This window comes from Schistocerca cancellata, chromosome 2 (genome assembly GCF_023864275.1).
Source record: "Schistocerca cancellata isolate TAMUIC-IGC-003103 chromosome 2, iqSchCanc2.1, whole genome shotgun sequence".
Taxonomy (NCBI): Eukaryota; Metazoa; Arthropoda; class Insecta; order Orthoptera; family Acrididae; genus Schistocerca; species Schistocerca cancellata.
Window position 1 is genome coordinate 380,575,633 of NC_064627.1, and position 15,868 is coordinate 380,591,500.

At 41.4% G+C, this 15,868-nt stretch overlaps 1 protein-coding gene across 1 annotated transcript in view; it reads left to right on the forward strand.

The window, feature by feature from the left end:
• LOC126161780 (CKLF-like MARVEL transmembrane domain-containing protein 8) overlaps window positions 1-13,646 on the forward strand; it is a 45,339-nt gene extending 31,693 nt beyond the window's left edge. Inside the window, exon 5 of the mRNA XM_049917849.1 lies at window positions 10,424-13,646. Coding sequence (XP_049773806.1) covers window positions 10,424-10,561 — 138 coding nt within the window. The 3' untranslated portion in view covers window positions 10,562-13,646. The remainder of the gene's footprint in view (window positions 1-10,423) is intronic.
• The last annotated feature ends 2,222 nt before the right edge of the window (window positions 13,647-15,868 follow it).

The following is a 15,868-nucleotide window of genomic DNA, read 5'->3' on the forward strand; positions in this document are numbered from 1 at the left end:
AAATGTTGCCAACAAAAACCCTTGCCTCTAAACAAGAAAAATCAGCATCCGGATATAAAAAGAACAAAGAAAGTGTTACTATCTTTGCATGCAGTAATGCCACTGGCAATCATAAACTGTGCCTTACTTGGCAAATCGAATAAACCAAGAGCATTTAGACGGGAGACGTGATAAACCTTTGCCATTGTGGTACATGAATCAGTCCAAGACATGGATGAACGGTGCCATCTTCAATGAGTGGTTCCAGGCAGTGTTTGTTCCAGCTGTAGGAAAAATACATGGAGGAAATGGACTTTGTCGAAAAGTGCTACTTCTTGTGGACAATGCTCCTTCTCACCCAGATGATCTAAATGATGAGGATACCAAAGTTGTTTTTCTCCCACCAAACATCACTTCTGTCAACCGATGGACCAAGATGTTCTTGAGACAGTGAAAAAACATTATAGACGCAAGTTACTTGACTGCTTAATCAGTGCGATTGATGCTGAAGATGATTTTGTGCAAGCTCTTAAAAAACTGACGTTTTAAAAGTGTCATTCATTGGCTTGTTGAAGCTTGGAATCTAATTCCTCCAATTTCTCTCTTTAGATCTTGGAAAAAACTCTTGATAAGGCAACTCATCAGTGGTGGGAAGGAGGAGGCAACACTGAAACTCAAGCTGATGTGTCAGAAAGAGATGAAAATTATGTAATTTTAGTGAATTTACTGGAGAAGCCACCGTGTTGTGAAGATGCGAATTTCGAAGACATTGAAGAGTGGTTGGAAAATGGCTTTTTTGATTTGACTGAGGAAGAAATCGTCCAAATTGCGACCGACCAGAAAGTGTCAGAAGAATATGTCTCTGATTGCAAAACAAAGAAAAAGATACAGCACACAGTCAGTTACGAAGCGATCCAAACCACCCTGGAGTATATCAGTGAACAGGAGGAGGCAGCTTATCCCAAAATCATTTGTTTCCAACGTTGGAAATATGTTGCTGCAAAAAAGTTTCTCAAGCCAAAAACAAAAAAAAAAAAACATTACAGACTTTTCTACCAAAAAGTAAATTCTAATGAAGCGTCCTAGAACTTCAGTGTCCATAAGTTAAAAGTTTCTTTTGTTTTACTTTTAAGTTCCTCTAGGCAAACTTTTTGTTTCATAATTTTGTACAGCAGTTTATTTTTTGTTCAAAAGAGTAGGTTAATAAACTTAACTCATGTTTTTTCCTGCTGCCAAATAAGACAGATTTTTCTGTAAGAATGCAAAATAAATGAGCATTGTTATTCAGCATTTAAAAACTTTGAGTTTTCAATCATACTTTGGCATCTTTTTAACACGTCAACACAATTTTTTCAGTCAATAACATGCAGGCTTATTCACAACCATATTAACAACATAAGTACCCTATACAAGTTTTCCGATCATATTTCACGGTATTGACACAATTCGGGTGTTTCACGCGTGAAAATGGGGGACTTCGGTTTATCCAAAATTTTCATTATCTGCACTGGCCACCATCCTGATCATTTCAGATAAACGGGAGTTTACTGCATTTTTAAATTCTATTGGAATGCTGCAGGTATGATGAATAAATTGCTCTGTTAAAGAGTGATATGGATAGTGACAAGTAAGAAAACAGTTTCCATGATTGGAATGCAGGCAGCAAGGCTGGCTGTGCCATTTTTTTGCTGAAAATGTGCCAGTGGTATGGAAAGGCCAAACAAGTCTTCAGATTGGATCCAGTTTGGTGATCATAAATGGAGGAAACCAAATATTTAGGCATGGAATTAATGTTTTCTATATTGAATACTGGCTGAGAAGCATACCACTGCCTGGGTATTCAGTTTGCCAATTTTCCATTAGAAACTGAAAAAGAAAAGAAAAAAAGAAACTGTAGTGTAATATCTCGCACAGTTTTTGTCACTGGGTGTAACTGCTTTGCAAGTCTACAACACAATTTTGTAAATGTCTCTATGGCAAAGCCTCTTCATAGCATCTGTTGATGGTTATTTCTGCAGACAGCCATTCAAGTTTTGCAATTGAAAGCTGTTAACAGCAGTGCCAGGTGTCTGGGATTTCCTTAAGTTGACTAGACTGTAGGAGTGTCTTAATAGTAAAGAATAAATGTATTAAAGCATCATGCATCCCAGTGTTTTTGATCTCATATCTCATGAACTGTGTGTTGTACAATGATATATTTGTGCAGGTACATTCAGCAGCATACATTGATACTGCCTGCAAAATGTCTTGCAAACACATACAATGCAGCAGTTTTTTATGCATATGAGATGTTTGACATCACATCTCCTGAAGTTCTCACCCTGACATAGATTGTTGCCAGACAATAAGGGATGTGTGTACCAAGTTGGTTGATATTGGTCTCATGGTTTAGGAGATGTGCATCCCCCGCCCCCTCACCCACGCGCGCGCGCACACACAAAGACAATACAATACAAAACAAACACACACACACACACACACACACACACACACACACACACACACACACACATTCATTTCAAGCTTTCGCAACCCAAGGTTGCTTCATCAGGAAAGAGGGAAGGAGAGGGAAAGACGAAAGGATGTGGGTTTTAAGGGAGAGGGTAAGGAGTCATTCCAATCCCGGGAGCGGAAAGACTTACCTTAGGGGAAAAAAGGACAGGTATACACTTGCGTGCGCGCGCGCACACACACACATATATACAGACACAGGCTAGGGCCAGCATTAGTGTTGACAAAGCTTTACCATAATTCCACTACACAGCTGTCTAGTTTCATCAAGAAACAAGTGACAGTATGTTTCTGGCAACCTACAGATCATTCCATTGACGTATGGCATGTGTTGTGACTTGGCAAGACAGCCAAGCCACTATGATTGGTAGCCGAAAGGCACGCGTTAAGCTCACGCAGGCTGGCGTGAGGTCTGGAACATTTAAGGAAGTTAGGCTTTAGCAAAAAAGGTCGTAGCTCTTGGAATACTTAACTTTAATCCATAATTGGTGAACATCGGTCTGACGGTACATGCATCACAAGATAAATAGCAAATAATGGCGCCTTGCCAGGTCATAGCAAATGACGTAGCTGAAGGCTATGCTAACTATTGTCTCGGCAAATGAGAGCGTAATTTGTCAGTGAACCATCTCTAGCAAAGTCGGCTGTATAACTGGGGCGAGTGCTAGGAAGTGTCTCTACACCTGCCGTGTGGTGGCGCTCGGTCTGCAATCACTGACAGTGGCGACACGCGAGTCCGTCGTATACTAACGGACCGCGGCCGATTTAAAGGCTACCACCTAGCAAGTGTGGTGTCTGGCGGCGGTGATACCACATTCCTTCCCCGCAAATCGGCGAACGGTTGTGTTATAAGGCTTCCGCCCGTCATGCGGAGGACCCCATGTTGAAGTATGCGACAAGGTGGGGAGGCTAACAACAGGCGAGGCTGTGCCACCCGCACCCTGCCATTCGGTCCGAGGGGAGCTAGGAAACGCCTGAAAACCTAGTCCAGGGTGCACACCAACATGCGGTGTATGCGCCCGTAGAGAGACAGGAGGGGCTGAAGGGTCGACCTCCATCGGGTCGGGGCACCCGACGGGCGAAGACACCATGTGGTCCGGAGCGGGCAAGAAGTTCATAGCGGAGGACAATGGGTCACGGGAAGCGATCGGCGGCGCGTGACCCAGGGAGGCGCCAGGTGGTTGCAGCGACGCGTCCACTGCGGGCGTCGCCGATGGGAGAACAGGCGGCGGCGTGGCGCCATGGGGCAAAATGGAAGGCATCGTCGGTAACACCTGGGGCCGAGGCGAGCCAGTAGATGGGTCCCCAGGGCGCTGACCGGACGGCACCGTCGCTGAAAGCAGACGGGGAGCGGCAGATCCCGTGTGACGACAGAGGCGCAGCTGATTGAGATGCTGACGCATCTCATCAGAGGCCCCCAAAACCAAATACATCGCGCGGCCGAGGCAGCGAAGAATGCACTCTTCGAGCCAACGCCGTGAACCTCGATAGTTGCGATAGTATACAACGTCGCCTAGGGCAAAAGCAAGTGTCTGCCGCTGCACAGGAACCTGATGCGGCAGATGTAGCAAAGGCATCAAGGTGCGATGAGGGCGACCATGAAGCAACTCGGCCGGCGAGCGACCATCTCGGGGCTGAGAGCGATACGAGGACAAAAAGAGCAATAACGCGTCCTCCCGAGAATGCAACTCTTTAAACTTCAACATCTGTGACTTGAAAGTCCGGACCAATCGTTCAGCGGCACCGTTTGACTGTGGCGAAAACGGCACGGACATCAGATGTTGAATACCATTGGCCTCACAGAATGACTGAAATTCTGCGGACATGAATTGTGGACCATTGTCGGAAACAATAGTCTGTGGAAGACCTTCAATGCAAAAGATAGCAGATAACGCCTGGATGGTGGCAGAAGATGTCGTGGAAGACATCCGGACAACAAAAGGAAAGTTACTGAATGAATCGACAACAACCAACCATCGAGCATTCCAGAATGGACCAGCAAAATCAATGTGGAAGTGTTGCCAAGGGGAAGTGGCTTTTGGCCATGCAAAGAATTTCCGCGGTGGTGCGGATTGTTGTTCGGTACACGCCATGCAAGAAGAGCACATATTCGTAATCGCAGCATCGATTCCGAACCAAGTACAGTGCTGATGAGCAAGTTGTTTCGTTCGCACTATACCACAATGTCCTTGGTGGAGAAGCTTTAAGACAGAGGACTGTAACGAACGTGGGACCACGACCCTGGACTGATCATTATCAGAACGCAACAGCAAAACACCACATCGTACAAAAAGTCTCTCCTTGTGAGCAAAAAATCGGCGAACCAACGGATCCTCGATCCGTGACTTTGACAAGGGCCATTGCGTAGCAACGAAACACAGGACGGTAGCAAGCACAGGGTCGGCAGCTGTGGCCGTAGCTACCCGACGAAATCAATCGCAAACGATTCGACCACGTCATCGGTTTCCGAATCAATGAACATGCAAGCAAGTTCGGAGGAATCGAATGCTCTATCCCCAGCAACAGGCAAACAGGATAATGCATCGGCGTTTCCGTGCTTAGCAGTGGACCGATACAAGATATCGTAGCGGTACTGCGAGAGGAAAATAGACCAGCGAATGAATTTCTGCACTGTACCTGGAGGTACAGGCTTGTTCGGATGAAAAAGCGATGTCAAAGGTTTGTGGTCTGTGATGATGGTAAAGTGACGGCCATACAAGAAATCATGAAACTTGGTAACACCAAATACGAGAGCCAATGCTTCTTTCTCGATCTGTGACTAATGTGTTTGTGCAGACGAGAGCAATTTGGACGCAAAGGCAATAGGGCGATCGTGCAAACCATCTTTGTGCGCAAGCACAGCACCGATCCCGAAATCCGATGCATCCATCATCAACAGAAGGGGTTTCTGGGGATCGAAGGGCGTAAGGCAAGTATTGGAAAGCAACGCCGATTTCAACTGGCGAAAGGCGCATTCACATTCTGTCGTCCAGACGAACGGAACACCTTTACGACGTAAGCGATGAAGCGGAGCTGAAATGGAAGAGGCATGGCGCACATAGCGATGATAGTAATTTATTTTTCCCAGCACACTCTGTAGCTGCTGCAAATTCTGCGGCGAAGGCAAGTCTTGTATGGCATGGAGGTGCTCTGGACTGGGATGTATGCCTTGGGCATTGAGTACGTGTCCCAGATAGGGTAAGTCACGAGCAAAAAAACACACATTTGTCCTTCCACAGGCGAAGACCATTTTGTCGCAAGACCTGAAATAATGTTCTGAGATTGGCTAAATGTTCTTCTTCCGTCTTTCCGGAGATCACAATATCGTCCAGATAGTTTGCTGCAGTAGGGACCGACGCACAAACAGTTTGTAGATATTGCTGAAACAATGCAGGGGCGGATGCACACCCGAATGGCAGTCGTTTGAATCGGTACAAACCAAGATGTGTGTTAACCACCAAAACACGCTGGGATTCTTCGTCCACCGGTATTTGCAAGTACGCTTCTGCTAGGTCCAACTTCGAAAAATATTTACCCGGGCACAGTTTGTCAAAAAGATCTTCCGGGCGGGGTAAAGGAAAAGTTGCAGTTACTAGTTGTGGATTCACTGTTGCCTTGAAGTCCACACAAAGTCTCAGTTTTCCGGAAGTTTTTTTGCAAAATTACTAGGGGTGAAGCCCAGAGAGAAGCCTGCACACGTTCAATTACACTTTGTGATTCCAAATCGTGTAACGTTTTTGCGACCTCATCACGCAATGCGTGGGGAACATTGCACGCTCTGAAAAATTTTGGTTGCGCGTTGACCTTCAGTTCCAAATGTGCTTTATAGTTCTTAGCGCAACCGAGGCCTGGTGCAAAAATGTCTGCAAATTCTTCACATAGACAAGAAACACTGGCTGAAGGCACAGTCTGGTTCCCTGATAGGACCAGATTCACTATAGACAAGTTAAACAACTGAAATAAATCGAAACCAAACAAGTTCACTGCAGAAGAAGAACGAAGGACGTAAAATGACACAAGTTTTGTTTGTCCCTTGTATGTTGCAAGAAGGCTGCACTGTCCTAACACAAGGATCGCTTGTCTGGAATAACTAGTTAGCTTAACATTTGCGGCACGCAATGGAGGTGTGCCCAGCTGTTTGTATGTGTCGTGATTGAGTAGTGAAACTGCAGCTCCGGTATCGAGCTGGAACGGTATCACTTTGCCGTTGATGTCCAAATCAACAAAAAGTTTATTGTCCTGCTCACGACAAGAGCGACTGTCTCGTACAACGTGAACTGACACTGGTACAGAATCACTTGCGACTTGACGGGATTTCCGGCGATGTCGACGCACACTATTTGTGGGACGAACACTGTCACTGTTAGAGAGAGTAGCACTGGGCGGAGTGGAATGAATGACATGAATTTCCATAAGTGAAGTTTCATGAGCCTTGAGTATCCCTGGTTCGATTTCGGCGCGAAGCAAAGGGCCTGGAATGGTTGTGAGTGTCCGATCTGAGCTTTTTCTGGCAAACACTTTGAACATGACCTTTTTTATTACAGAAAAAGCAAATAGCCTGGCGTGACGGGCAATTCTCACGCGAATGTCTAGTAGCACACCGCGGGCATGATTTCACTGCATTTGCTTGCTGGCTCGGGACACGTGGCTGAGAGCCAGGCGGCTTTGGCGCGGCCGGGCGCGAGGACTGTTTACTGTTCCGTGCAGCTCGCCCGGCAGGCCGGTTAACCTGACACACGGGTGGCGAAGTTTCAAATGATTCCTGAGCAAAGTCAAGTGTGTCCTGCTGATCCAATATGTCCATCACTTGTTGAAGGAAGGGATTGACTAGTTTCAAAATCTGTTCCCGTATATGAACATCAGAAACGTTCTGTGCAATTGCATCACGCACCATAGTATCTGAATAAGGGAGTCCACATTGACACTCAAAAGCACAATCCCTAGTAAGGCCTTGCAAGGTTGCAACCCACTCCCGATTAGTCTGACCTGCCGTATGTTTTGTACGAAAGAAGGTATACCTTTTCGCAACTACATTGACCGATTCTTTGAAATATGCATCTAATGCAGACAAAATTTCGTCGTAGGACAGAGTTGCTACGTCGCGTCGGGGAAATAATTTCACTATCACATGGTACGTCTGGACGCCTACGGGTGCTAACAAAAAAGGCTGCCACTCATTGCCTTGAATTCTGTAGGTGGCGAGATGGAATCCAAATTATGAAATATGCATCTAATGCAGACAAAATTTCGTCGTAGGACAGAGTTGCTACGTCGCGTCGGGGAAATAATTTCACTATCACATGGTACGTCTGGACGCCTACGGGTGCTAACAAAAAAGGCTGCCACTCATTGCCTTGAATTCTGTAGGTGGCGAGATGGAATCCAAATTGGCGTGACCACTCCGTCCAGCTTTCCAGTGCCGCATCAAAAGGACGAAGGTGGTGCAACTGCGTGTTGTGGCTGCGTGAGTGATGGAGCGGCAGCTGCCGCATCATTTTGCATTGCACCTTGACCCTGGACGAGCTGTCCAAGGGCATCCAATAAGGCCTGTGTCTGCTGATTCTGTAAGCGATAAAATTCGGACAGTACATCTGGAGATTGTGGTGAAGCCGTGACACAAGTAAATCAGCAGTAGCAATACGAACGCAAAATTCTCGTCGCCAAACTGTTGTGACTTGGCAAGACAGCCAAGCCATTATGATTGGTAGCCGAAAGGCACGCGTTAAGCTCACGCAGGCTGGCGTGAGGTCTGGAACATTTAAGGAAGTTGGGCTTTAGCAAAAAAGGTCGTAGCTGTTGGAAAACTTAACTTTAATCCATAATTGATGAACATCGGTCTGACGGTACATGCATCACAAGATAAATAGCAAATGATAATGGCGCCTTGCTAGGTCGTAGCAAATGACGTAGCTGAAGGCTATGCTAACTATTGTCTCGGCAAATGAGAGTGTAATTTGTCAGTGAACCATCTCTAGCAAAGTCGGCTGTACAACTGGGGCGAGTGCTAGGAAGTGTCTCTAGACCTGCCGTGTGGCGGCGCTCGGTCTGCAATCACTGACAGTGGCGACACGCGGGTCCGTCGTATACTAACGAACCGCGACCGATTTAAAGGCTACCACCTAGCAAGTGTGGTGTCTGGCGGTGACACCACAGCATGTGCAAGAGATTTCTATTGCACGCTGAGCCCTTCAGTCAGCTTTAGGATGTATCCATCTTTGTGCCAAACATGATATTCATTTTTCGCAATCTTTGTGATTAATCGTATTAAACTGAGCAATTGTGAACTATTTTTTTGGTGTTTGTTAAAAAATTAACTCTAATGGCATCCCAGAATATTATTTAAGGTACATATGCTAACAGCACATCAGGTTGTAGCAAAGGTTAACTGTAATTTTGCAGTCTTGAGTGGGCAGGAATGACCAGTTTTACTATACAGTGCCTTGTACCACTTTCTGCAGACTTCAGGCTAGACTGACAAATGGTTATGGGGACTTAATACATGAGGGGATCCTGCAGCCATGCTAACCCCGTTTTGAGATACAGGTGCAGAACCAGACAGGATACACAGTCAGATGCTAAAACATATAAACAAAGAGAGGAAAACAGCCTTACAATTTTCAGTTGTATATGGTAGAAAGAACATCTCTCAGATGTTGGGAAAATGTCATTGTTTGAACACTGGAATTGAGTGAAAGTGAAAAAGGCATCACTCTCTGAATAATTATGGATCAATCTGTCAGAGAAACTAAATTCCATTTCCTGGGAACAAAGCAGTAAAGGGAACTGTTTGTCAGTGAAACTGCTCCTGTGTTGATGTTTTAACTCATTACAAGGTATATGTTTAAAAAAAGTAAGTAATCCAAACCTGGAAAAAAATATATTATAAGGGAAAGAGACCCATTTCAAGCAATAGAACAGACAATTGAAATATAGTGGAGGAGGAACCATAGATTAGGAGCTGGTAACTGTAAGAGTAAATGATACATAGGTAACTGATGTGTGCAATATTGCAGAATTTAACTGGACTTTCACATCGTTTTTTTATGGCCAGTAAGTGCTGCAAAGGGTTACCCAAAAGCAGCCATTCCATTATTGTTCAGTAACATACAAATGACCCTCACTACACCATAAGTACTAATGTTCACTATATAATCTGTTTAATCTATTTAATCTGTTAAGTGGAAAAAGTGCCCTTCACTGCAAAAAATGTCCCACAGGAGCCACCAGCAGTGTTCCCACACCTTAACCTCACCACCGAAAACTGACGTATCAACACTGTAAGTAAAAGATAGCTTGCTACTTAGTGTAAGGATGACATGTTAAGTTGCAGACAGCACACTTAAGACACTTTTACATAAGCTTTCAGATCTCTCTCTTTGTGTGTGTGTGCGTGTCCCCCCGAAAGCTAATGTTTATCTTTCAGTTGTGCCTATCTGCAACTTGATGTGTCATCTTTGTGGTAAGTAGCACTCTATCTTTTCCTTAAATTGTTGATATTCCAACTTGGATGTTCCATTGTTTGAAACCTAACATATCATTTTCACCAGAATAGCACCTTAAATATTTGCATTCTGTGTCTACCAGCTATTTTATTTGACCTATGGCATTAATTTATCTTGGTATAAAGATCTTAAGATTAGTGGAAAATCATATTTTTCCTTTACTACACCATTATTGCCAATAAAGGACCCTGTGATCAGAGGGGCTGGTGACAGAGCTCTGTAGTTCCTCAAAGCTGTCATTATTTGTCATTACAGTTTGAGCAAGTGATTTGAAAAATAGAGATAAATAATACGGCTGTAAAAATAATATAAATACATTAATAAATATGTTTTGCACCAGCCTTTAAATTTGCAGCATATTTTAATTCTTAAAGAGAGTAATAAAATGTCTCAATATAATTTTCAGTAATATATCCTCTTGAAATTTACAGTTTTTTGGGTTTGCTGCGATGGTTGCATATGGAGTTGATGCATATCTGAAGTTTGTGGCAGTACGATCTGGTAGCATAGCTCAAGGTCAACGAACTGTTCAGAAGACCACAAGCACAGTAACGTCCCCTGCATATTAAAATTACTGAAAGTTTAAAAGACTCTACAACCCCTGTATGAAGTGTACTGTTATATCAAATGCCTTATTTAACCAGTTTCTATTAATGTTTAACGCATTTCACGCATGTGTTTTGTACTGAATTATACATATAATTGTTGCAATGTATTTAGATACCAGATTTTTTGTGTACCTGGTGTCATAGTGATTGCTAAGATAGTACTGGTTACACTAGAATAATTGTATATTTTTGTATGCTAGTTCAGCTGTTGTATTTATGTTGGATATAATGTGACTAATTGTTGAACTTTGTAAACTGATATTTTATTGCTAGTTGTTTCTGGACCAATCAGCCCACCAAAAATGTTCATAAAGTTTTCTCTGGCAACTTTTTGAAGATTTTCCATGTTAGTAGACAAGCAATGATAAAAACTGTAGCAGGAGGCTTGATACATTGTTTGCTGACTGCCCTTAACATCAAAAATGGTTTTAAACAACACGTCCGCTAGTCAGTGTAAAGATAATATTCACAAGCCTTTTTGTTATCACAAGTGTTTTATACTTAACTGGAAAATACCATGTCTTATTAGAGCTGAACTTCTTGAAAATATTTCCACTTAACTGTAAAATATTCAGTAATACTTTGCTAGTGTTCGGCATAAATTGAATGTTTATTAGCAGTAGTTGCTGTGGGAAACTGTTGTAGTGAATGCTGGACATTCCACACAAAAAGGAACAAATACTTTACGTTAATGGTAAAACCATGTTTAATTTAAATATTCATAAACTAATCAGGTTTTATAACCTATATTAGAAATATTTGTGTACTATTCAGGAGCAGTTTTTACTGCTTCAGATATTTGTAACATGTAACATTTGTTGTTCTATTCTCCTAATGAGAACTTTTACCTTTTTTCTGTTCATAATTGCTCATGCAGAAGTTCATATATCATTTAATAACCGAATCTCAAATCACTTCTTTGGTCACTGTATTGTGTAAAAGTGTACAGTTGTCAGAAATATATTTTCAGTTAACATTTTTGGCAGGCAGATCAATTTGATTATGCTGTTCTTGAATGGCACTTTTAGTTACTCATTGATTGTAAAAAATAATGGAAATTTCCTATAGTGTATTAATTCATGGAGCCCAGTAACACACAGTGGAAAATGTCATTTACACTAGCTTTCAAGTACTAGCTCTTTTTGCAGCAATACTGCACACATACACAACAAAATCCACACAAACCCAAATGCACACTTTCATGGCTGAGCCTTACTGTGGCCACAAGAGTGCATTTTGGGTGCCTGTGTGTTTGTGTTTGGGAATGTGTATACTACAGCTGGAAAAAGAGCTAGTGCCTGAAAGCTAGTGTGAATGTTGTTTTGTATTACTGTGCTTCATGCATCGATCCACTATAGATGAGTGGTTGCCCTACACTTATTTTATGTATTCTTCAGTGTACAGTTAGATATCCAGTGTTCTGGTTTTTTTATGAAATTTTGCTGGTTTTAGATGAAAGTTGATTACACAAGTAATGTTAGTCAGAAGAGCAGGTATCAATAGTTGGCAATTTATGTACTCCTTATTTTCTTGTGTATGTGTTCGTATTGTACCATAATATACCCTTTATCACCTTTCTGCAGTATGTTCAGAACATGAAACTGTTCCCACCAAAGCAACGAGATTAAAGCACCAGAACGTAGCTGTGTAGTAAAAATCTACTTGTCTGAATGTGATTTGATGTAATGAACAGAGCAGTTTCCTGTTCAAATAACCGTTCTTTGCCACTTAAGATGCAGAAGGAAGTTCGAGCTGTTGTCAAGAAAGATGAACTGATATTTTATGCTTGCTTCAGAGTAAAAAGCTACCACTTTTTGTTAAAATTTTAACACTTAATTCGAATATACAGCAACAGTTCCTTCTTTTGAGTTCTCTGAAGGAAGAAAACGATAAAGAAGAGTTGTTAACCATGTTCTTCATTGCTCTGTTGTCTTGAAAGCAAAGATATGATATTTGCTTTACCATGTTTGTTCAAATCCATGAAAAGTGGACCCAAATTGAACAGTAATTCTGATCAATATGTATGGAAAACGTTTTCTAAAAATTTACGTCATAATTTCAAGATGTACCTTAGTAAACATAGTTGATGATAAAATGTTTTTCAGAACACAAATTACTACTACTACTACTACTACTACTACTACTACTATTATTACTACTTGGAAAGGGGGGGGGAGGGGAGAGAGATTATCTGGGAGGCATAAGAAAGAACTGGAAAAGGAAAGGATTGTTGAGAATATACATCTATAAAACTCTCTCTCTCTCTCTCTCTCTCTCTCTCTCTCTCTCTCTCTCTCTCTCTCTCTCTCTCGTGTTGTCATTGATTCTGACAAGCAGCTTCACAATTTCCAAGCTCTGAATTTGTTTCATTCAGCCACTGCTTGTCACTTTTACATTAACTGATGCTCTCTCAGCAGTTAGTGGTTAAATAGCTTTTATCCACAAGCATATAAGATTATTCGTGGTATATCATAACCCCCAGGTATAATATGTTTACAGTTTGTATTATTGTCTTTGTGGACTGGCTGTTTGTTAGATATTAAGTTTGAAAGAACATATCTGGACAACAGCATATCATATAATTAATCATAATAAGTGTTAACTACACGTGTAAAGAGTAGTGTTGGCACATTAGAAATGCCTTTAGTCTCCTTAAGGAGAATTGAGTCTGACACATTGTATGTCATGTAGTAGTTTGTGTGTATGTATGTCTGTGTCAAAGTACAACTGCAATAGATTGTGTAAGTTAACTAATCTGCTAGCTGTTGTAAAATGTGTTATATGTATGTCCGCATGAAGACAATACAGGCAGCTACATTTACATATTAGAAATTTGGGACCATTGTTGATCAAAGTTTATAAGGTTGTTCGTAGAGCAGTAAAAGTTGTATTCTCTTTACATAAAGACCATCTTCTGTTGTGTTAATAACTTATTGCTTGCCATTTTAAAGTTTATATAGAAGTTGTGATTTTTGAGGATTTGTTGTTGAACTTTATTAATAGTTTTGTGACTAGTAACATTGATAAATACAGTAAATTATAACAATGGGATATTTTCATTTTTACATTATGTATAATATCCTAGAATAGCAATCAGCTTGCAAACCTTCTTTGCCTAATGATATCCATTAGGACAAACCATTACAACAGTGTATTGGTACCAGGTTGGGGGAGGGGGTGGGCGCGAAAGCACAGTAGAACAAGGTGACTGCCATGAGGTTGCTGGTAGCGACAGCAGAGCCATTACACGTGATGCCGTGGTGTTGCGATTAAACATCTACCGATTTGGATTCAACATGTTAAAGGGTGTTACTTCTGACATAACATCTGAACTACTGCTTCATTTGTTTGCCTGGCAAAAATTGATTACTAGTCAAAAGTCTGAACTTCTGCATGTAAAATGAAGAAAGTGGAGCATTTGAGTTAGTTACTTAAATAACTTTCTCTGTGAAAAACGACCAGGAATAGCAAATACCCCTAGAGCATGTGACCTGTGGACATGACAGCACCTTTGAACAACATAAAATGAATCTGATTGACAGTTTCTTTTAAACAGATTAGTTTCAGTTGTCAGTTACACAAAAATTGGGTAATTTTAACTTCTTATGAGCCTGCAATATAGGAGTCTAATGTGGAAATCGCTTCTCAGTATTTTATGGTTTACACGAAACATCTAGTCCATGGAGATATTTGTTTTTCTGGGTTTAATTGTACTGAATGTGACCTTGCTGATGGACCATGAACAAAATTATGCTGTAGGAGAGAAATGCTGTGTCCAACATGAGCACAAGTGGTATGGTGTAAAGGGCTTTAAATATTGCACATTAGCTTTGAAAAAGATATTGAATGCTGAAGTTAGAAGGCATGCTTGAGAAATTTCTGTTGTATCAAAAGTACCTACAGAATTTGTGCACTGTTAAGTATCTTGTCTTGTTAATTTAGTTTGTTTGGTCGAGGTAGCACTGCTATGAGTGCAGTAAATGCAGAAATAGTTTAAGTTAATAGTAAAGACAAAATGTAAGATATGATACCACCTCACATGAGTATTGTGGAACTGAAATTAAAAGTGCTGATGAAAGAGAGAAGTGCTAAAGGTATGAGCTTCTAGACCACTGGTCAGAATAGTTACTTGGAATTTCATTGTCATTTGGAGACCTGACAAACATTTTGACTACATTTGCAAAGATTGTGAAACTGGACAAAACATTTACTATAAAATCAGAGGGACTGCTGAAAATAGGCAGTCAAATAAATGACATACCTTAACATGAGAATGTAGTTTGTTCTGGTGTCATTCTGGGATAAGTGTTGCCACATGTGTGTCTGTTTACTCACACTTTTGGTAACTTCCTCAAGTGCCACAATCGTGAGTTAATTGTCTATTAATAGGCCAAGTTGTACTTTGATATGATGTTGGCTGAATTATGCGGAGAAGACATCATGGAGTTATGCTAATAGAGATTATGTTCCTGGGATGGAACAATGAGATTATTAGTGATATTGAGAAGCATCCTTGGTGTATCCATTGACCTGTGAACAAGCTGTGGCATATTTCAAATCATTAAGAAATCTCCAATTGCCTCATTAAGAAATTCATCTGGTGGCAGAAACAAACAAATGTGATATTCAAGTGAATTTAATTCATCAGTGCTACCCATTCATGACATCAGTCACAGAATCTCAGCGACACTGAGCGGTTCATTATTCCTCTGCAACAACTTAATAATATGCAAGGAAGACAGCTACCATTCACATATTTTCAAATCAATAAGAGCTGCAGGTATGTTCAGAAATTGTGCAAATAATTCCAGAAATTTCTGCAGCTGTTGCATTCCGTATATTCAGTGTTCCACTGTACAGGCAGTCTTGGTGGTAATCGATGGCTGACCAACAGCCTCCACAGTTTCTCTGTCTTTTCTTCAGGGATGGCACAGTTAACTTTATTGAATGCTCAAGCAGTAGAACTTGAGACTTGGAGGAGTAAACAAGATGTGGCCAAAAGTGTTCTCAAAAATGAAGTGAACTAAGGGACTTGAATGTCAGGTTACAAATTTAGCATTTTAATGGTTTACTACGTATTCTGGTTGTAGAGGTGTATGTTGCAAATATGCATTGATTTGAGGGTATGGAGTTGAAATGACCACTGACTGGTATTACAAGCACTCTTCATGCATTAGTCCAAATAGCTTTGAAATTCATTTTCATGTGGAAAATACTGAAATTCAGTGAAGGATACAAGGTTATCAGGTTGAACATCAATTTTATTTT